This window comes from Chrysemys picta, chromosome 2 (genome assembly GCF_011386835.1).
Source record: "Chrysemys picta bellii isolate R12L10 chromosome 2, ASM1138683v2, whole genome shotgun sequence".
NCBI classification, from domain to species: Eukaryota; Metazoa; Chordata; order Testudines; family Emydidae; genus Chrysemys; species Chrysemys picta.
This window is the reverse complement of record NC_088792.1, coordinates 77,257,030-77,280,341: the sequence shown is the minus strand read 5'-3', so window position 1 is coordinate 77,280,341 and position 23,312 is coordinate 77,257,030. Positions and strand designations below refer to the sequence as shown.

At 42.8% G+C, this 23,312-nt stretch overlaps 1 protein-coding gene across 15 annotated transcripts in view; it reads right to left on the bottom strand.

Moving 5' to 3' along the window:
- Positions 1-1,219: 1,219 nt before the first annotated feature.
- TGFBR2 (transforming growth factor beta receptor 2) overlaps positions 1,220-23,312 on the bottom strand; it is a 78,186-nt gene continuing 56,093 nt past the window's right edge. For 9 of the 15 annotated variants that reach the window (XM_008170844.4, XM_005309820.5, XM_065583534.1 and 6 more), the window contains 4 exons: positions 22,411-23,201; positions 18,153-18,294; positions 6,502-6,629; positions 1,220-3,801 (listed from right to left, as the gene is read on the bottom strand). In XM_008170844.4, coding sequence (XP_008169066.1) covers positions 3,622-3,801; positions 6,502-6,629; positions 18,153-18,294; positions 22,411-23,201 — 1,241 coding nt within the window. In that variant the 3' untranslated portion in view covers positions 1,220-3,621. The remainder of the gene's footprint in view (positions 3,802-6,501; positions 6,630-18,152; positions 18,295-22,410; positions 23,202-23,312) is intronic. The other 6 variants (XM_024107453.3, XM_065583528.1, XM_065583531.1 and 3 more) reach the window with 1 other exon arrangement.

Below are 23,312 nucleotides of genomic sequence, written 5' to 3'. Positions count from 1 at the left end.
ATTTATGACATATGTTCTGGTAGAGGTTTTAATATAGATAAATAACCAATTTTTAGGCAGAACCATGTAGCCACGAGTGCAGTACTGGAGTAAAGAGCACTGTTATTGACTGTGTCCTTGTATATGGAATATATTAAATATAGTAGTTGGAACTGAAATCTTTGTATGAAATAGTGTGTTTTTTACAGGAGGTTTTTGCTTTTTATTTGTTTTATTGGGGGAAGGGTGGTTGACAATTCTTGCTAGTTCCTGATGGATATAAGAGCTGTGCTAATCTGCACTTCTGTATTATTTTATATTATTGTTCTTATGAGAGAAATTAATCATATTGGCTGCAGGAAAAGTGGGCAATTAATTTTACAGCTGAATGCTTGAGAGTGGGTCAGGTGCCTGCGCCCATCTTTGTTTCCTTTCCTTTATGTCCTCCCTAATAGTGGCTTATCACATTCATAATTGGAATGGATTAATTTTAGAATGGGAATGACTCCTCTAGCAATCCTAATTACCTTTCCTGATGGAGCCACAAACTTTGGTGAACAACCTGCAAACATTTGGGATTCTGTTTGTATATACTTTATAGTATGAATTGTATTGTTAAATAACTGAGTGAATTATCAGCTGGTGGCAATCACATCGCTTGGGGGTTGCGTGCAGTGCGGTGATCGAGCTGGCAATTTTGGGGGATTTTGTTTGCTTGTTTAACTTTTTGTATTCAGCTATATAGTGAACTATCCTAACCTATATTAATTACCAGTTCTGGGGGTATTATCCACTACACCATTAAATATCAGCGTCTGCCAGTGACAAACAGATACATCAAAATGAATACGGGTGGCACGTCTCATCAGGAAAAGCTCTAGATAACAAAAGGCTGAATTCATACCGGCTTTAACCCCATTGACTTCAGGGGTGATCTAGCAGGGATGAATTTGACCGAATACGTGGCACTCAACTAACAATATATGTCTGCTGACATCTCAGAGCTCCCCCCCACCCCCACAAGAGGCCATGACTGTAGCCTGGATTTGTTGGGAGTAGCCACGAGGCCTGCAAAGCAGCTGTGCTCTAAGCTTCACTCTCAGGCACCTGGAGAGAAGGGCTGACTAGGAATGATAGCAGCAGAGTTTGTAGGATAGCTTTCTCTGAGGAAACACCTTTCCCCAGCAAGGTCACTTACTCATTCTGGAAAATTTGTCCAGATAAGAAGATCCCAATGAAAAAAAGTCTCTAGTAGTTTTATTTGCTCTAATAAACATTTGATTTATACAAAACAAACACTGTTTAAAATGAAAATAAGTGCATGAAACATTTGATAAAGAAGAGTATATATCCACATTCCTATTTCATACATGATGGACAGGTGAAATACTCCTTAGAAGAATAAAAAATTCCCTTTACATGTAGTAGTAAAAATGTCAGTAGTGTCAGGGACTACTGGATGTTATTCCTTGGCCTCTACCCTGGAGTGAGGAAAAACAGGCCATGATACAATCTTATGCTACTATCCAGTTTGTGAAAATGGCTTGGGTTTCCTCTCCAGGCAGTTACTGGAATGCATTCTCTAAACTCACCACTAGAGGTCAATGGGCCATAGCTCTGCATAGATGATACATCAACACACCAAACGGCATTTATAGTAACATAATGTTATTGATGTTTGCAGCACAAAGTAGCTAAGCGGTATTCCTTTTTCCCATAGCGCCACCATTCAAGCTAAAATAGTCCCCCTATAAAATCCAGCATAGTATTTTCTGAATCCAGTTTTAGTTGTTGACTTTCTGCACCACTCTTTAAATATCTCTATGTAGTTTATTATAAAAGCAGATACAAAAACATTTTAAATAAAATATTTTCACCATAAATCTTAACTTCTATGTGAATAAACATGTTTCCTATTGATTTATAAAGCAGTCTCCTAGAAAAATATCAATGTCTGTCGGACAAAGGCTTTTATAATTGCACTGGACACACTTCTCTCTCTCTGTTTATTAATGGAGAATTGTTTTGTTAATTTCAATGGTACATTTTACTCCTCTGTGAGAAGATCACAGAAGACACCTGAAGACAAAACTGGTAGGAAATACTGACTGCTGATAGCTTTACTTTAAAGTCCAATATGAGGCCAACTTCAAATCTCAACCTCTTGGAGGGCTAAAAGAATGTAAGCAATGTCTGATGGGTGAATTTTGGAATGTACATTTTTTGCTAGTTATACTGAATAGCTGGGAGCAGCTCTAACTACTGTGTATGTGCAGTACGTGACAATCTTATGTTAAAGTGTTCCCACTGCACCCAGATCTGCATAGGAATTCAGAAATGGAGGACACTAACGTTCTTTCCTAGCTTTTGCAAATAAGGCATGAAAGAGTCTGAACTAAGAAAAACTGAAAAAAGAACTGGATAAGTTCATGGAGGATAGGTCCATCAATGGCTATTAGCCAGGATGGGCAGGGATGGTGTCTCTAGCCTCTGTTTGCCAGAAGCAGGGAATGGGCAAGAGGGGATGGATCACTTGATGATTACCTGTTCTGTTCGTTCCCTCTGGGACACCTGGCATTGGCCCCTGCTGGAAGACAGGATACTGGACTAGATGGACCTTTGGTCTGACCTCCCTCTAGCTTTTCTTGTGTGTCAAGAAATTAGACATGCTATGTATAAAAAGAGTGTTTTTAGATCAATACATGAAGAGTAAAAAAAAAAAGTACTGCCTTTCATCAGAATGTACAGCAAATGCAAAACATCTGGATTAGCATCGGTCTTGCCTGATTTCCTAGGATGGGGGGAAGGAAACGTGTTCCTCTGATATTTTGCAGCCTGCTAGCATGAAGTGTAAATTCAAAGCAATAAACATATAAGGGAGAATGACTTTGTATGGAGACACGTTAAGAGTTAAAAACACAACCCCTCTTTTTTGGAATATTTTGAGGAACATAGTTGAGCCTCTGAGCGCATTGGTGACCCACTGAACAATACATACTAAACCTTTTGAAACCAGCTGCAGAAATGATTGCATAGTTACTGCAGAACTGAAACAGACTCTGAGGCCAAATCTGTCTATCTGCTGTGAATAAGCTCTCTAAAATACAGAGCAGCAAGGCAACAGCAGGATATGTACAGATATATGATTTGAAAGCCACCTTTCTAGTGCCTATTGTTCCTATGCATTTGGTGAGGTGCCTAGCATGTTGTTGCTGGTATCATGAGAGACCTCTCCCTTTGTTTCCTAAGGAGAACCCTGCCCATTTAGGTACTGGAAGTTTCCTGGAAGCACATTTTACTCTTTCCAGAGTATGGCTGTATATATAAGAATAGCTATTCTGTAGTTATATACAGGCATTAATAAAGTGCAAATATTATTGGCTATTGTCAAATCTTGTTTCCTGAGGAAGTGCTAACACAGCTTAGCCATGACAAGATCTAAGGCAGCCACGGTATGACACCAACTCCCTATTTTTGGTTCACACAAATTCTTGTCCCTCTGTGGAGACACCACTTAAAAGGAGTGGCAAGATCCTCAGTACTTCAGGAAGCAAGTCCAGGCATTGATCAGGACCTCTTCTTTTTCCAAGCTGCATGAGTTCAGGAGCAACCTCCCTCCTTTACGCAAGCCTAAGCTGGTTGCTACTTGGTGGTGGTCACAGAGCAGTCTTCTGGGATTTTCTCCTCTGAACAACTTCTTCCTGAGAGTCTGTCCTGGTGCTCAAGCTCATTGAAACGCTCAGCCACGCACTGCGCAGTGAGCCGGGCTTCGGGGTCGTGATCCCAACACTCAATAAGAGTCTCACACACCATCTGGATACCCTGCAATGGGCACAGAAACACAGCAATGAATTCCTCTACAGGATAGTTAGGTCTCGGGCAATGCAAACACTTGTGTGTGAGTAACTTTGTGCGACTTCTTGGGTGAGCAAAGTTACTGGCGGACGTAAGTGTTTACAGAATTGGTCTCAATCATCTGATGTGAAGTGTAGTGAGAACTCTATATAAAAATACTGCACTATTTACAGTAGATCACAGCAGAGTTACTACAGGTTTTGGACCATTACTGTAGAGTACTATAGTATAAAATACAGTGGACCATTACTGCAGAATCCAGCAGTGTGTTTTAGAAGTGTGATATGGTACATGATACCCTCACTATTACTGGTCAGCTGATCATGAAGAGGGTAGTGGGAAATCCAAGTGAAATCTGGAGAAAAACTAAAGTATCAGGCCTCAGTTCAGGTCCTTGTAGTTTCTTGGATCTACGTAGAAACATTAGCCCTGATCTTGCAGACACACATTACTCACAGGTATTTGGCTGTAATTGCAATGCTGCTGTACATGTTAATTGGAAATAAAAACACCTGTGTCTTAGCAATATCTTTATAAACAAGAGATATTTGCCAGGAAATTGTGTGTTTTGCTTTCTGACACTAAAGGCCATTAAGCAGGATTTATATTAAACTTTTTATTGAAAAAATAACACTTCACAATACCACATTAATTATATAATTTCCCTAATTGGTGATGTTGACTGATGTCAATGTTAATAGCAGAACGTTACTGTCTATATACAAATAACATTCATTTTCTGCTTGCATTGAAATTACAAGCAGTAAATTAAATTAAATATTAAACATTAACTTGGAATCAATAGTGCAACAAGTCTCATTAAGGGGGAAAACATTGCAATATGTAAATCTATTCCAGAATGTTATCACTATGAATAATGGGTTCATTACCAAAACACAACTGCAGAGGAAGAAAATGAATATGGAGGAGCCATTACAGTAAGAGAAACTTAGTACTAATTTTGAAATCAGTAGAACGAATTCTGGGGTAGATTCCCCACCTGGGATAAACTGTGATAGCTCCATTGAAGTCAATGCCCTGTTGAATTTTAGGTGGCGCTGCATGGAAAGTTGAGGATTTATATGGCGGGAACCAAGTCTCCTTTTATTAAAGCTCCTTATCAGTGAGATCAAATCCAGTACTGTCAATTTCCCTAAATGATCCTTTTGATTAAACCTCACTTATGGCCAGATTGTGCACAGCCCCTGGAAGTACAGAGACTGTGCTCTTCCCAGTTTGCCATTCTAGGGGGCCTGTTGGGTAAGCACCATAATCTCTCCATAATGGTGTAGTTAGGGAGCAGCAACTATCCTGCCACCTGATTCCACAGGGCAGAAGCTAGTGAGAAGCACTCACCTGTTGCCAGACAAGGGGCAAAGTGTCCTAGGGTTCTCTAGCAATTGCTCTAAGGTTTACAGGGCATCTGTACCTCCTCTAGTAGTGCTGGCAGCAGAACTGGAGTGTTTCCCTGCTCCTGTTTCTCTGAGACAATCAGGCTGGTTCCTGCCCTCATTTATTTGGCCCTACTTCAGTAGTGACTGGCAAGTGTGTTCTTCTGTGAGCAGCTGTCAATTTATTTCACTGATGTGATCGACAGGCTCCGGACTGGGTTGTCTGCTTTTGTGGTACCAGCCAGCGCAGGCATTGAGAAATACACAGCCTTGCCTGGTTTTCAGACAGTTTCACTCAGGACTTGTCTGCACAGTGCCACAGTCCCGTCTCCGGGGGGGAGGTGGGATGAACTGTACAGCGCTCTAATGCGTTGCACTCTCACTGCACTGTGTAGATTCCACTGGCTTAAACGACAAGGTACCTAGTTTGCATGGACATAGTCCAGTTTCAAACGGGACCACGTTAACACACGCTAGGCACCTCTGAGTCTGAGCCTGAGCCAGCAGGGTCTATACAAGGCGGTTGGAGCGCTCCACAATTCACACCCCTGTAGTTCAGACTGTGACAAGCCCCTAGTGAGGTTTTGACTGAGATTAGAGGGCTGTGACTAACCACATGTGAGATGAACCCATGTTCTTCAAGATCGGTTAAGGTCAATAGAGAGGTTCAGAGCCCACAACTGAAGAGCATTGTTAATGCTTCCCTTGCAAAGCCCTTAACAAGCTGAAACTGCCCCTCCTCTGTTGCCTTAACCCATCAGATCAGCTGGCATGTTCTTGCTGATGGTCCCTAGGGAAAAATTCTGAGTCTGACAGCAGTTATTTCTCAGCAGAAGGGAGCCTCATATGGAATTTTCTCCCCTTTGACTCTTCAGAGCCTGAACTGGGAGTGCTTTAGGGGGCAATATATTTCACTGAGATTTGGCTGATTGATTTGGGTTTGGTTTCTAGTTAATGTGGATCATTTAGGGTAGAGATTGTGTCTTCTGAGACCACGGGTGCAGTAGAACTTCACTGCCCTGCACTAATGGGGTGGGGTTGGAAGAGGAAACCCAGTGCAGAATGAGGAGGTGTGTGATTTCCTAACGATGTGAATGGGCAGGAGCACCAGCACCGCAAGCCAATTAAGAAACTCTAGCCCTTTTCTTAACAGATGGTGCAGTCTGTTCAGCCCTCTGCACCCCAGGGCACTGGATGAGGGACTGTGTCTGGACTGTATCACCCCTACTCAGGGCAGTGGCTGAATGCTACAGTCTCTTGCACGGCATGTTCTTACCTGATGGTTGAGCCAGGAGCTAGGGATCTCTGGACGCCCTCTATCTCGCAAGACATTGTCCTTCATGCTTTCAACACAAGGGTGCTCTCGTACTTTAGAACCAAATGGGGGCTCGTAGTCTTTCACTTCTGCCAAGGGAATAAGTAAACACAGAGACTCAGATGGGTTTGCCTGTTATAGTGGTGCCAAGAGCCCTTTACAGAAGTAGGCTCAGCTGCTTAACTGCCACAGCCCATGGTGTACCAGCTGACCAGCTTCAAATAAAGCCACGCCTGTGGCTTTTTCTAAAATGTAAGTATTTTTTTTTCCTTTTTCCTGGTGGGCTCATTCTATCCTCATTTGCATTATGCCCCAATACTTACTCACATTAACAGCAATCACCGCATCATAGTGACTCTCAACAATTTGGGAGTCTGATCCAGGAGCCCTCATTCAGGCAAGAGCTTTGCCTGAGCAGAAACTGCAGGACTGGCCCCTTTGGGCTGACCTAGTTTGCAAATCCAGGGAAAATACTTTGAGGGTGGACATCCAACTGAAATCTGTTCAGGGTTTACATATGTATGTGGCTGGTCTCTAAAGGAGAACAGTATCAGAGGGGTAGCTGTGTTAGTCTGAATCTGTCAAAAGCAACAGGACCCTCTTTGTTTTTTAAAGGAGAACAGTTGCTTGAGAAATTCAAAGGTGCAGCTTATTAAGGCAAGAAGCAGTGCTAAAAGCTGGTGTATAGGCCTCCCAGGTCACTACAGAGAAATGATCACTGGAGACAAGCGTGTACTCCCCCCCGGCAAATATTAATTTGAAAAGGGACGGGGGGAAGAGGGGGAAGATAGATTCTGACCTATTGGCACTATGTAGTGGGCCTGGATTCAAGACAGGAGTCCTTCCACTCTAATTTTTGTTTGTGTTCTCCATATTTTTGTATGGGTGCACATGAGTGTGTGTGAGAGAAAGACTAAGCCATATGGGACCTTTGGAGAAAACTCAAGAAATCTCTGGGAGCGGCAATATTACAGTAAATGCTGACACAATGTAGAAAATGCTGTGGTTTCTTTGGAAACAGATGGAGAAGTTACTCCCAGGGAAAGGCCTAATGACTTACTGGTACTGGATAAAGATTTATGAGGTTGGCCTGTTCTACTGCCTATTGTTTCATTCCAGGAATTAATTGAGGGCCCTTTGAAAATGTGACATATATAAGAAAAACTGAAATGTAATTGACAAGATATTCTAGTGATTGCATTTACATACCTAGAAGATGCACAAGGAGGAATGGGATGAAGGGCAATATTATAATGCTATAGGAGAAATCAATGGTACAGCCTCAGCTGGAATACCATGCAGCACATCTTGCAGGCTATTTCATAATTAAAAATTATTCAGAGAAAGGTGACAAGAATGATCCAGGGCCTGGGGAAATTCTTGTATGAAGAGAGATTGAACACATTGGGGATGTTTACTTTAGAAAGGAGACGAATAAGAGGGGACACGATAAAAAGTGCTTCGTATAATGAATGGTACAATAGAGAAGGTAGAACAGGAACTTGTGTTATGAGACAGGGAGAACAGAAGAATAGGAGACATTCAATGAAACTGAAGGGTGGCAAATTCACAGGATAAAGGAAATACTTTTTTATACAATGCATAATTAGTCTGTGGAACTCATTGTCACAGGCTGTTGCTGAGACCAGGAATTAAGCAAGATTCAAAGAGGAATTTGGAATCCACTTTATATGGATACCAAAAATCTCCAGAGTTACAACACTTACTGATCATGACAAGTTATGAAAGGAATATTAAAGCTCATGCTTCTGAGCTTAAGCCAATCTCTAAATACTGGAGATCAAGATGAGATTGAACGTGGGGGCAGGTTATCCCACATATGCTTATGGTGGAGTGGGGTTCTTACACCTTCCTCTGAAGCGTCTGGTACTGTCCATTGTCTGAATACTAGATCAACTGGACCATAAGTCTGATCCAGTATAGCAGTCCCTAAATTCTTAGGACTACGTCACTGTCTTTAAGTCTTGAATATAATTAAACAAGCATTCAATTAAGGGCCAGAGTCTTCCAGTCTTGCTCCTGCTGATTAGTACCTTGATCCACAGATAGTTCCACCAGCAGAGTAAGACTGCTCAACGGGAGTATGGCTAGCAGAATCTAGCCCTTAAAACCAAATGGAAACTGCCGTCTTGACAGTCTGATGCCATGAGTACAATGCAATGCCTGCACAATGAAAAAGCAGATACATCCAGTTTCAAAGTTGTTGCAAGCTTTAACCATTAATAAGCAAATCTAATTAAAATCAATATCAGAACCATGCAATACCTTGGAAAGTGTTCTGTTTTGTCATGAATTCTAACGGGATTGGCGTTCCCTGACTCCTGAGCTATTTGTTACTACTATTTATCATTTGACAATGGCAGTGCCTATGCACCCTGGTCAAAGGATCACGGCCCTATTGCAATATATACAAACAACAGAGAAAACAGTCCCTTTCCCAAGGAGCTTACAGTTCTAGTCAGTCAGGACATGATAGGAGGATAGAACAGACAAAGGCCGGAGGGAGGGAGGGAAGGAAGAGTAGGAGGATGAAACCATTTCCTGCTGGAAAGTATCAATAAAAAGGCAGCCACATTAAGAGACACCAGTACCATCCACTGTTATGGGGGATATAGTGACACAGTTGTTTGCAGTGTTGCTGTAGTCATGTTGGTCCCAAGATAGGAGAGAAACAAGGTGGGTGAGGTAATCTCTTTTATTGGACCAACTTCTGTTGGCGGAAGGGACAAGCTTTTGAGCTACACGGATGTGGATGCTCATGGTTCAATGCTGGATACTCTTAATTTTTATTATGTTAGAAAATGGCAAATGATGCATTTCTCAGCAGGTGATCAAGAATTTTTTACTTATGATTCAAGTCAAGCTCTATGTGAATGGAAATTCGAATTCAATTAAATATACAAAAACATTTTAACTTTGTTAAAATAAAACTCCATTAAATGTGCTGGATACACAAGAAAAAAGTTTCTCACAGACTAAAACATGTTTTGCATTTAAAACTAACTTATTTATTAAGCAAAGGAACTATAATAAAGAATTAAAGGAGAGTAATGCAAATCAACCTGGGTTTATGGAAAATACATACTGTCAAACTAACTTGATATCCTTTTTGATGATATTACAAGTTTGGTTAATGTAATATACCTAGACTTCTGTAAAGTGTTTGATTTATTTCCGCATGACATTTTGATTAAAAACTAGAGCAATATAAAATTAACATGGCAGACATTAAATGGATTACAAAATGTCCAACTGATAGGTCTCAAAATGGGGAATTGTCATCAAGTGGGTGTGTTCCAGTGGGGTCCTGCAGGGATTGGTTCTTGGCCCTATGCTATTTTACATTTTTATCAGTGATTTGGAAGAAAACATAATATTGTGTCTGATAAAGTTTGCTGGTGACACAAATTGGGGGAGTGGTAAACAATGAAGGGGACAGGTCACAAAGAATGTAGGCCATACGTACAGAATGGGGGACTCTATCCTGGAAAACAGTGAGTCTTAAAAAGATTTGGAGGGCATGGTGGATCATCAGCTGACCATGAGCTCCCCATGTAAGTCTGTGATCAAAAGAACTAATATGATCTTAGGATGCATAAACAGGAGAATCTCAAGTAGGAGCAGAGAGGTTATTTTACTTATATGTTTGGCACTGGTGTGACAGTTGCTGCAATACTGTGTCAGTCTCTGGTGCCCACAATTCTAGAAGGATGTTGATAAATTGGAGAAAGTTCAGAGAGAGCCACGAGAATGATTAAGGAATTAGAAAACCTGCCTTCTAGTGACAGAGTCCTATCTATTGAGCTTAACAAGAGGTTAAGGGGTGACTTGATTTCAGTCTATAAGTACCGACATGGGGGTACAAAAATTTAATAATGGGTGCTTCAATCTAGGAGAGAAAGATATAATGCAATTGAATGGCTGGAAGTTGAAGCTAGACAAATTCAGATTGTAAATAAGATGTAAATCTATAATAGAGTAATGAACCATTGGAACAATTTACCAGTGGTCGTGGTGGATTCTCCATGTTTAAATCAAGACTGGATGTTTTTCTAAAAGATCATTATTTTGGGGAAGTTCTATGGCCTGTGTTATACAGATCGTCAGACTAAATGATCACAATGCTCCCTTCTGGCCTTCCACGCTGTGAATCTGTAAAAGCTTGTCCCTTCCACCAACAGAAGTTGGTCCAATAAAAGATACTGCCTCACCCACCTTGTCTCACCAATAGTGAAACAGTGTCAGGTATTCCTAAAAGCTTGTTTGACTATGTATGTGGCCATCACCCTGCTCATTGTCTGTGCAGATCTCAGAGGAGTCTGGGGCAGGGAAGATGATGCAGTGGAGGTGGTTGATTCCCTCCCACTTAGCCTGATCAAAAAGTCCATTGGAGTTAATGAACAATGGTCTCAATGGGTTTGGGATGAGGCCGACTGGGAGTACAGGGTGAGATTGGATGTGGGGAACCTCCCTGCTGCACAAGTGGGATAAATGGGCCCTGTTTGTTTAACTGTCATTCCAGTGTTCTGTTATTAATCACTGCAGTTTTTCTTTAACACTTAAATAAATAAAGCGCAGCTCTTACAAAACACTCTTCATCAGTAGATCTCAAAGCACTTTAGAAAGGAGGTCAGCATCATTACCCCCATTTTCCAGCTGTAGAAACCGAGGCACAGGTAGAGCTGGGAATAGAACCCAGATCTTCTGAGTCCAATATCAGTGCTCTATCCACTAGACAACACTGCCTTCTCACAGAGCCTGGCTAGGCTGGTGAGGGAAAAAGCTGATCTACATTCTTCTAATATTTCCCCTGACTGAAATTACTTCTCTAGTATACCCAAATCAAAAGGTTGAATAGACTTTTTTTTTAAAAGGTGGGAAATTTAGGTAAGATGCCTGTTTCATAGATTCATAGATTCTAGGACTGGAAGGGACCTCGAGAGGTCATCGAGTCCAGTCCCCTGCCCGCATGGCAGGACCAAATACTGTCTAGACCATTCCTGATAGACATTTATCTAACCTACTCTTAAATATCTCCAGAGATGGAGATTCTCATAACCAACTTTATAAGAACACACGTCTCTTTGTTAAGCTAAACAGCTTGAGCTCCTTGAGTCTATCCCTATAAGGCAAGTTTTCTAAAATTCTTATGACTCTTCTCTGAGCCCTCTCCAATTTATCAACACCCATCTTGAATTGTAGACACCAGAACTGGACACAGTATTCCAGCAGTGATCACACCAGTGCCAAACAGAGGATTGCATTAGCACTTTTGGCCACAGCATCACACTGGGAGCTCATGATAATCTACCCCGACCTGCAAATCTTTTCCAGAATCACTGCTTCTCAGAATAGAGTCCCCCGTCCTGTAAGCATGGCCTGCATGCTTTGTTCCCAGATGTATACACTGATATTTAGCCATACTACTACACACGTTGTTTGCTTGTGCCCAGCTTTCTTAGCGCCATGTGGGTGCTCAGGTAACCCGCCCGGGGACCTGCTGTGGCCAGGGGAGGGATGCCCTTCCCCCAGCCCCAACCTAGCCCGACCCCCAACCTGTCGCGGCCGGTGCAGCCGGCCAATGGGAGCTGCGGGCGAGAGCAACACGCTGAGCCTCCTGGGCCCCCCCCCCCACCTAGGACCCGAACCTGCTGGCTGCTTCTGGGGTGCAGCGCGGTGCCAGGCAGGGAGGGAACCTGCCTTAGCCCTGCTGCATTGATGACCAAGAGCCACTCAAGGTAAGCCCACACCCCAACCCCCTACCCCAGTCCTGATCCACACCGCAAACCCAGAGCCCTCTCCTGCACTCCAAACCCCTCATCGCCAGCCTCACCCCAGAGCCCTCACCCCCTCCTGCATCCCAACCCCCTGCCTCAACCCACAGCCCCCTCCTGCATCCCAACCCCCTGCCTCAACCCACAGCCCCCTCCTGCATGCCAAATCCCTCAGCCCAATCCTCCCAGCCAGGACCCACCTCCTGCACCCCAAACCCATCATCCCTGGCCCCTGCCCAGATCCCGCACCCCCTTCTACACCCCAACCCACAGCCCTTTCCCACATTCCAAATCCCTCGGTCCCACCCCGTGGCCTGGAGCCCCCTCCTGCACCACATGAATTTTGTTATGTGCACCAATCTGGTCAGATTGGTGCACATAATAAAATTCATTCTATATGGGTGGGAAAAATTAGAGGGAACACAGGTGACCTGTCCTCCTCATTATTTACCCCCTCCCCTCCAATTTTTGCATCATCTGCAATCTTTATCAGTGATGATTTTATATTTTGTTCCAGGTCATTAATAAAAATGTTAAATAGTGTGGTTACTGTAATACAAATAATAAGGATAATTAATATTAACTGAGCATTTCCATTGCTCCATTTTCACCTCATCATTCTGCGGGACATAGTTTTGTCTTGTGTGGAAGGCCAGTCCCTTTACTGGAACATTGCCTATTGTATCGCATAGATATGTGAAAAAAAAGTGTCCAGCTTGCCTGAAGATGACAGGCAAAAAACTGGAGGGTGATGAATTTTCAGATTAATCAAAATAATGTTTGCACACATCTGTGATGATCATCCAGCGTACTAAAATATAATCTCTTTGATAGCACAGCTCATCAGAGGCTCTCAAGACACTTTACAAACATTGATGTGTAAACTGAAAGAGTACAAATGTTCAAAACTGGGTATTTCAGGCACCTAAGTCACCTAAGCTGCAGCTCCTGAGGTGGGGAGGGAAGGAAGAGAAATCTTACTGAGCACTAGCTGCTGAGCCATGAGCAACAGAGGCCTACTTGGCTCGACACCTTAGAGCCCAGGGGGTCGGGTTAGCCCCAAAGTGCATGTTAGACTTGTGGGCCCCCTTCCGAAGCCCAGGAAGTGGGGTTAGGAGCCATCAAGAAAGAGCAGGGATGTTGGGCCAGGCAGATTCGATACAATGGAGGCTGCATTTCATTGTGTTAAAGGACACATTAGTATTAGTAACCAAAATCTATGGTGGTTTGACTCTTTCCAAAAGCAGCATAGGGTAAATCAGTGCCCTTGTTCACGTAACGTACACTCATCACACATAGTTATATTAAAACCAGGCCTCTGTTTCAACCGAAGTTGTGATGCTGCTCCATAGCCAACCTCCTCCCCAGGCAATGCAATATTTCTTGAGTACCCCAAGCATTGTCAGCCATGCGCTGGGGTCTCTCTCCTCCCCACTTCCCCATATTATATTTGAGAAGAGTTGCACCTGAGCGCGCCCCCCGCCCTCCCCCCCCGACCGATGGCAGCTCCATTCCTAAACACAGATGCTTTCAATTTCTTTCTAGAAGGCTGGCAGAGAAACTGCACTTGCCGTTCTCGCGCCAAAGGCAAGTCTTTGGGAGGAAAATTATATTTTTTGCAACATGCAGCATCTGGTGCCCAGCTGTTGTGCTGATTGAAATACCAAGTTAACGGTGGAGTGGGGTACTTGGTTCTTCCAAAAGCAGTGTTGCTGCGTTTCTAAATATGCCCTCGAAGTTATACGTCAGTGAAAAAATCAGACAAACTTTATCTGCGTCTCTGCCTTCCCCCTCTCCCTCTTGTGCTTTTCCATATTTAGCACAACAAAAACAACAACAACACTGAATAGCATGGCCTTTGCATAAAGCTGAGACCCACCTGCACCACTCTTTACAGTGAGATGCTGCTGCAGCTTCCCAGTACAGACGAAACTGCTGGGTTTTTAAAAAAAACAAAAACAAACAAACAAACAGAGGCTGCCTAGAAACGATTCACATACTGCAGAGTCTGTGTTTGACAAAACTTCTGCAGCAAAAGGCCCTGCCATACAGCACCTCCCACACTACACAATCCTTCACACCCACAAACACATTCTCCAGAGAATAAAGAAACTGCCATTCAACTGTGTCAAGGTACAATACCTATTAGGCCCACCTGCTTCCCCTGCAAGTCGTTAGTGTAAGGTCCCAACAGTAATGCTGATTCCTCCTACTTTTGAAACTCCCACACTTTCCATAGGGATGGGATTACTGACATTGTAATCATGTCTTTGCTGGAGAGAAAGAACTATTTTGGATCTCTAAATTCCACAGGCTCCCCTGGACATCCCAACTATATTCATCAGTCACATCAACCTCCCAAGGTCCAAATGAGGGGTACTTCCTCTCTTGTTGGATTGTATATCCCATATATGAGAAAGCGTGTATTCCTCATGCACCAGAGAAGTCACACTGGTAGGAAAGGAACTAGTTGTGATGGTGGCAGAAGGTATCAGCGAGAGAGATGGGGGGATGATAATCATGAATGCTGTCAGGTAATCTGCCAGTCAGGTGCCAAGGTGTCAGATCGCATGAGGCAAGAGATGATCTTTTAGAGACACATGAGAAAACCCAGTCACTATGCTACTGCTCTCTGTGAAGGGGGGCCAGGGAGGGCAGTGGGATAGGAGGGGGAGCAAGGGGAGCTACTGCAACTCAGCGAGTGTGGGGGAAGCCAGCTCCAGGCTGGGAAGGGGTATCCACCTAGGTCCTACTGCCAGTCTTAGGGCAGTTCCTCAGTGGCTGGTGTCCAGTGCCCCATGTTCCAGTCCCCTTGGCAGCTGGTGCAGTGTGTGCTGACAACCCCCTGGCCCAGCTGCAGGTGACCTGTCCAGTCCCCCTCACTTTATCTCAGCGGCTGGCATATGTGTTTCTGCCCCTCCCTGGGACCAGATGTCTTTGCTGGGACCCATGGTGGCTGGTCATTAGTGTCATTGGGCCAGAGAGGAAAAGCAAGAATGACTCCACAGTTCAGTGGTTAGGGCCTGTGCCTGGGAGGTGGGAGATCCTGGGTCCAGGCCCCCTGCTCCAATGAGTCTTTCATTATTTATCCACAGTGGAACAGCCTCAATAGGAGAGACTGAGGGGGTCCTCTGCAGGCTATGCCATAGCCTAGTGGTTAGAGCATTCTCCTGAGAGGCAGGAGACCCTGCCCTGTTCCAATGCTTTCTCCTCTTTAGGCAGAGCAGGAAATTGAACCTGGGTCTCCCACATCCTAGGCAAATACTCTGTCCATTTACTAGAATTAATAAGGTTGGCACCACCAGCAGCTGCTGCTGCCACCTTTGGCATTTTGTGTGGAGTGAGGCAGGCTCCTAACTCCTTGTCACAGGAGACAATTTAGGTGCCTAAGCCATCTGACTCCAAGAGAGGGATTCCCCGTCTCTTCGGCATCTCCTATTGGCTACCTTAGATGGCTCCCCACCTAGCGTGCACTGGTTGTTGTGGATCCCATTCTTAGGCACCTCTCTCCCCCATGTGTTGGATGGGGACCGTAGGTCCCTAACTCAGGCTTTGTGGATCTCAGAGTGGTGCCAGTTTTCTAGTTGCCTGAAAGGGCTTGCAACAGTCAGTGTCCCAATGTATAAGTCCCTTTGTGGCTCTGGGCCCAAGTTCTGGGAGTTATATTTCAATTATTAGGACAAAAGCTTAAGGCTTGGCTCTGTCCCTTGTGACTAAAAGGTCACCCCAGATCGGGAACAGTAAAATCTTTATGTCGTGCCATCATGTTGTGGAATTACACTTCCTGGGAAAATAACTGAAATCAGGAAATAAAGAAGTTCAAGAAGTTTTTTTTTTTTTTTTTTTTTTTTTTTGGAGACAAGCAGTGATTGAGGGGTAGGATGAAAAAAGAAAACCAGGAAGTGGGGTTAAGATCCATCAAGAAAGAGCAGGGATGTTGGGCCAGATAAGCTTTTCCTTTTCCTAACATTTCTTATGTGCTTAGTCTAAAGGTTATAATGGGTCACTCTCTTCTAGCTGACAAGCTGATGATTTTTCTTCCTTATGAAACTACACTCATATCCTCTTTTAAGCAGCTGCCTTGTGATCAGAGCTTCAATGAGGCTTGCTTTCACCACAAGCACCATTCCACTGTACTCAGCAAATATCAACAGGAAAGGACCTCAGGCATCAGCAAAAGGATGAAAGATTCCTGAACAAACAACTCACATACACACATTTTTATATATATATATATATATATATATATATATATATATATATATATATATATATATATATATATATACATACACACACACACACACACACACACACAACAGTGAGATGCTAAATGCAAGAAACAAGGTGTTCAAGAGACAGAGCAAAGATCCTGTATTTCCACTTTTAAATTTCATCATCGTTGTTTACTAAACACAAATTAAAAAGAGCAAGTGGCATCAATAAGTGGCCTGTATTTATAAATGCACAGCACCATACGAGTTAAACTAGGATGGGCTTGTCTTTAAAGATGCAAGCTTGAGGTTAAATTATGGAACCACAAAATGTTTGTCAAGCTCTACTTCCTTGAAATATTTGAATAGTTTTGGGATTTTTTTTTTTTTTAGTGCTTGTAAATAGCTAGACCCATTGCATATTTGCTTTGCAGGTTTCCTCACACACTTGTTTCAGGGGCGAATCCATTACCCAGAGCCCGGCTAGAATGGAGGAATGCTCCTCCAACCATGCAGAGACCATTCCAGCTCAATAGTAGAGAAGTCTTCATGGACAAGAGGCCCCATGAAGCAGCAGATCTGCAGCCTGATCATGTCTCCCTCCCATTCATTCATCTGCGCATTGCTGTGCAGGAATCCTCACATTGTGAAACTCTGCACCTTGCTAGGTTGCTCCCTCTCTGTGCAGCCCCTTGAAATACTACTGCTCTGGTTCTGCTGGACAAGGAGACCCCATAGTTTTGGAAGAAGTGACAAAATTTGCTTCCGAATGCACATTTGCCATGATATCTGTCAAAGTTATCTGCAACACCTCCGTTACTCAGTCCTGCTGTGCAAGTGTCAACGTTCCAAACGGGGCGGTAGCTTTAGGATGGACACAAATGTCCCATAATGCTCTGCCCTATGACGACACCAGCAAATTTTACTTGTACCTTGACCAGGAGCTAAATTCAGAGGGGAGACAAAGCCAAGGCCCTGTGTACGTCATAGCACATTGCATATAAATTCTGTGGCCAGTCTCCTGGTTTCTATACCATACATAGCTTCATACTGGAGATTTTGGGGCAGCTTTAGGCATAATCTCAGAAATGGAGATTTAGTTTTAATGAACTACACCTGAAAATGAGTAACAGTATTCCTTGTGATATTTATTTTGATGTTACATTCAATTTATTTTACTCTGTCTCTACATCTTCAATATCCCAATGTTTGTTATACTTACAATGTGTTACTGGATTATAGAAGTTGTCAGGGGTGCAGTTGAGTTTTTGGCCCCCCTCTAAGGTATGGGAGAAAGATTGGGACTTAGGGATTTACCCCGGGATGTTTCTGCTAAAATGACCAGTCATAGGTCATTAGGTTTCAGAGTTAACACTCCAGGGAGGTAAACGGGGGGGGGGGAGAGGGGGAAGTTTACAGACCTATTGCTTCAGACTGTATTGTATATAGAATCAGCTCAGAAAAAAAAACTATTAAAGAGGCATACAATGCCCAGGGGCTGCTGGATAATTCCTACAACAATTAAAGAGATAAAAATTGTAACAGTCATTCAAGCATATTGAGCCAAAACATTCCTTTAATAATAAAACCTCATCGCACGTACCTCCAACACCATTACAACGAGAGGTCATTTCCCACAGGACCAAAGCCATAGAATACACATCCGTTTGCTTGAAGGATTCAATGTTGTCCAAATTCATCCTGGATTCCAGGACTTCAGGGGCCATGTATCTCGCTGTGCCAACCTGTAGCCGGGTATAAAAGGAACAGCTCAAGCATGGAAATTGTAGTTCATGTTTTCCATTCTATTGTAGTTTTGCTTCAACCACAGCTACGTTATTTGATTTTTAGTAAGGAATATGGACCAAGTTCTTTGTTGCTCAGAGAATTTGGCACTATATAGACCACCAATCTTCTTGCATCCCTGGGAATGAGTGAACTAAGGTTCAAAAAAAATCCCATAGTGGCTTTTCATTGTGGGATTTCACCAATGTTTTTTTCTTTTTTGCTCTTTGAATGTTTACAGAGGTAAGCCCAACTATTCAAGAGTTAAAATTTTTTCCATACATCCAGTGCCTTTCTGTGGGTTTCAAATGAATATGAAATATATTACGTTCATTCTCACTGGATGTTATAACGCTCGCTGTTCCCTTTGCTGATGATGGCACAGTTTAAAAAGCAAAGTGTAAAAGATATGCAAATATTTAATGTAGAATCAGGTATGTGAATCAAAAACAGAACCTGAGACTTTGTTTGAAAACCCCGTATCAAAGTTTATACGTGTCTAACAATTTTCTGATTTCTTCAGCATTGGTATAGCTTGGATTGTGACCATGGTATGCAGATGGCAAAATATTGATTATAACTTTTATCAGAGGGGAGGACTTTTGAGGTAATTCTTAGATATCTCAAGAGTTAGTTGCAAACTACAAATTCTCCGTTGACTAGATACTGTATCTAAAATCTACCCTGAAAAGCCCCAAACACAGTAAGACCCTGATTTTGTAAAGACAATCTCCAGTGGGACTACTCACATGCTTAAGCATGGAGGTAAGTATGCAGGATTGGGACCTAAATTAGCTATTTGCAGACTGACATACAGCTATAACTGTACAGTTCAGATGTGGTGACAGTTTTACATGACACAACCAATCACGAAAACTGTGAAGTGGGGCTGCTCACCATTATTTCAAACACTGATTTAATATAAAACTAGAGTGGACAAAGCATGTGACTGTAATATTGGAGGGCATTACCCCACACACTGCAGACTTAATTCTCTGTTGCCCTTCAATGTGTGTAGCCATTCTGATCTGGCAGCACTTCACACCCACTTGTCACCGGTGCAAATGACTACACAAGGTTGCATGGCAGTGGAGAATCAGGCCCTATAAACTTAACTGTACCACCTAACATGTACATGAAATAAAAAAATCTTAACTCACATAAAACTAACCACATTTCCTTACTGTTTAACATTTATCCTCCACTCCCTTACCCCCGTTTACTGTCCTTTGTCTAAATTTCAGTTCTAAGCAATTTGAGTCAGGGACTGTCTTTTTCTGTCTGTGGAGCACCTAGTGCACCGTGAGAGCTACTGGAATACAAATAGTAACAAACTCAATCTGTTTCCAACCTCTTTATGTAATCCTATATGCCAGTAACGTTTGTTAAAGAACACAAGGAAGGCATGTTGGCAGAGAAAGCAGAAGTGAAGGCAATGGTCGTTAACCAATCACTAAAACTCTCCCTTCTTTGAGGTTGCCTGCCTCCATGACATTCTCTGACTCAGCCCCAGGAGCTGTGGGACTCTGAAGCTGGCAGCTAGTGGGACCCTGGCAGGGTTCCAGCAACAGGTGACAGCAGCAACAGGGGCCCCTGCAAGGTTCTAGCGACAGGTGCCAGACTCCTGAGGGGACCCTCCTCGGGGTTCCAGCGACAGCAGGGGGATGCCTCTGGCGAGCAGCTGGGGGTATCCCATTTCCAATTTGGGAAATATGCTCACCCTGTAGCTTTCAGCTGCCATGGGCAGAGGGGGAACCCCACAGCTCCAAGCCACCACGGTGGCAGGAGAAACCATGGAGCTGCAGCGGCAAAAGTCATAGACAGGCATGGCTTCTGGGAATTTTTGCTTACTGCCCCTGACCTGTCCGTGACTTTAACTAAAAATATCCCATGACAAAATCGTAGCCTTACATATAATGAATACACCTTTCTTTTGTGAAAACTGCTTTTCTTTTCAATTCTTTCCTATACCGAACTTCTAAGATGGTGCTGACATTAACACCAGAGGAAGGCTCAGAATCAAAAGAGGTTTACTGACCACATTTGTCTCCAAATATTGCCTACAGATAATCGGTGGACTGAAAACTGAATATAAAGACTACAAATGAGAAAGATGGTTTCTAAGGTCATTTGTATTATAAATATTCAATAATAGTTAAATGCATGCTATACAGTTGGTGGCTGGTTAGATGAGAATTAAATCTGCCGTAGGTTCACCACTCTTACAATGACTTTGCAAAGTACACTTCGCCTCAAACATTACATCCTAGAACTGGTCAGAAAATGGGAAATATTTTCCACAAGAAGTTTAGAAAGAAACAAAAAACTTTCCCTGAATGGAAAATGTTGGCCAACTCTATCACAAACCTTTAAAAATTGGACTTCCTGGTAGGAAAGGTCTGAGTCTATGGATTAAATTCAGAGGCGATATGTCCAGTGGTGTAGTGTCCTTACATTCACATTACCTTACTTTCACTGAGATTCCATTACACATCCCATACATTGACATATAATGAATACACCTTTCTTTTGTGAAAACTGCTTTGCTTTTCAATTCTTTCCTATGCAGAACTTCTAAGGTGGTGCTGACATTAACACCAGAGGAAGGCTCAGAATCAAGTGTGGTCAGTAAACCACTTTAATATCCACTTTATTGCGATGTAAGGGAGTCTATGTCAAGGAGCAGGAAGAAGTAGGGTGGATCTACTTTATAGTATCTTATACCTTCTCCTCTTATCTCTTCTCAGTGTGTGAATGACACCAACTCAGAGTCCTTTACACATAGGCAGAGTGGAGGTAAGTAGGTCTAAGGGACACAAAGTGTAAGGGGCTCTGAGTCACACCACATTACACATCGTTTCCAAATCTGGCCCTATTGGGTAAATTCTGCTGTCAATTATGCCAGTGTAAAGAGGATATAACATCACTGAAATTCAGTAGACTTGCTCTGGATTTACTCTAGTGTAAAAAAGAGTGGAATTTGATTTTGTGTGTAGATTTTTTTGTTTTGAGATCACTCCTCCCAGCTTTGAATAATAATCCCAGTCCTACTGATGAAAATGCTTAAATGACCATTGATATAAATAGGATCAGGACTGTTATACATTGACTTTAAGGACCAGATCCTCAGCTGGTGTAAAGAAGACAAACTCCCTTGACTTCTATGGAGCTATGCTGATTGACTCTGAATACTCTCGAGCCAAGAAAGAAAATGGTCCCATACAAAATAAATTATAGTGTGAATAAGTACACTTGTCCTTTGCCCAAGCATACAACCTGTGGAGCATAAACTGTTGAAAGATACAATTATATGTAGGACCTACATTAGGACCAAATCTATTTGATACACAGAGTCCATTTACAATAAAGGAAAATTCACGATAACAACGGATATTTACAGAAGCACTTGTATAACCTCACCTTCAAAACACTCTACAAACATTAAGTAATCCTCCACCAACCCATGTGAAGTAAATAAGTATTATCCATGTTACACAGTCTAATAACCATGGAATTATAGCTCTTGGGCAATTTCATATTTGCCTGCATTTGGAGAAAGTACCATAATCCTAAAAAGGTTTCTCAACAGCGTTTTAAAGTTATAGCTATCGATTGATCTTTGGGACAGGTTCTGATCTTAATTACACTGGTGTAAATCATAAGTAACTTCACTGAAATGTGTGGAGTTTCGCCACATAAAACTATTTTAAGATCAGAATCAGGAATTGTGGCACAAGATTTCAAGAATTTAAAACACACCTTCTTAATATTTTTTGAAGCAGCCCAAACAGTAGCCAAGTAACCCATATGCACTTCAGTGCAAGTTCACATAGGATGATTGTACTGTATATGCATAAGGTACTTGATCATAACAAAACTGCCATATAGCATTACTCACACTGCTTCCTTTATGTCCAGATTTGAGCCAAGCCTCTTTATTTATGAGTGCTGTCATTTATTTCTAATAATTATTTACTAGCTATCATAGCAGTAGTTTTTCCTCCAGTCCCAGGAAGTGACTCAGACTGACACACCAACACACACAATATAAGCTTTTTTTTAACGTTTTAACTCACCTGCCCACTGTTAGCCAGATCGTCCACAGACAGAGTAGGATCGAGCCTCAGGGATAACCCAAAGTCACAGAGGCAGCAGGTTAGATCATTTTTCACTAGGATATTGGAGCTCTTTAGGTCTCTGTGCACAATGGGTGTTTTGGGTCGACCACAAGGCGTGTGGTCACTATGCAGGTGGGCAATCCCTCGAGCCAAAGACCCACCTAGCTTCCATAGGTCCTCCCAGCTGATGATGTGCCGTGTGAGATATTCCTGCAAGTTCCCTCTAGCATGGAAGGCGGTGATCAACCAGTATTGTTTCCCTAGCTCTGTCTTACGCTCCTCTGCTGTCAGGAACTGGAGGATGTTCTCGTGCTTGAGGTTTATATCTGAAAAAATGTCTTTCTCCATCTTCCAGGAGGCATACTCTTCATAGGGGAAGATCTTGACAGCCACGGTTTCAAACTGCTCAGATGTGTTTTGCTTCAGCTTGGCCTTGTACACTTCGGCAAATCGGCCTTTGCCCACGAGGGTGTCTAGCTCGATGGGCAGCAGTTCGGTGTTGTGGTTGATGTTGTTGGCACAGGTGGAGCTGATGTCTGAGCGGTCGTCGTCTATCATAATAGCACAAGCATCACTGCAGTCCTTATGTTTCCTGGGCTTTACATTCTTCTCCCACGCCATGTTGAGCTTCCTTCTCCTATGAATACGGTAGCCATAAAAGATAATGTTCACAGCAATGGTGATCACGAGTAACGGGATGAGACTTTTAAGCATCACTGTAACAGTGTCATCTGTGTCTGGGGGATCTGCTGGAAGAAAAACAAAATCCTGGTTCAGATTTACATACTAGGAGATAATAGATATGGCACCTGGTAAACTGCAATTTAAACATACTAAAATTAGAAATTTGTTTTGTTTTG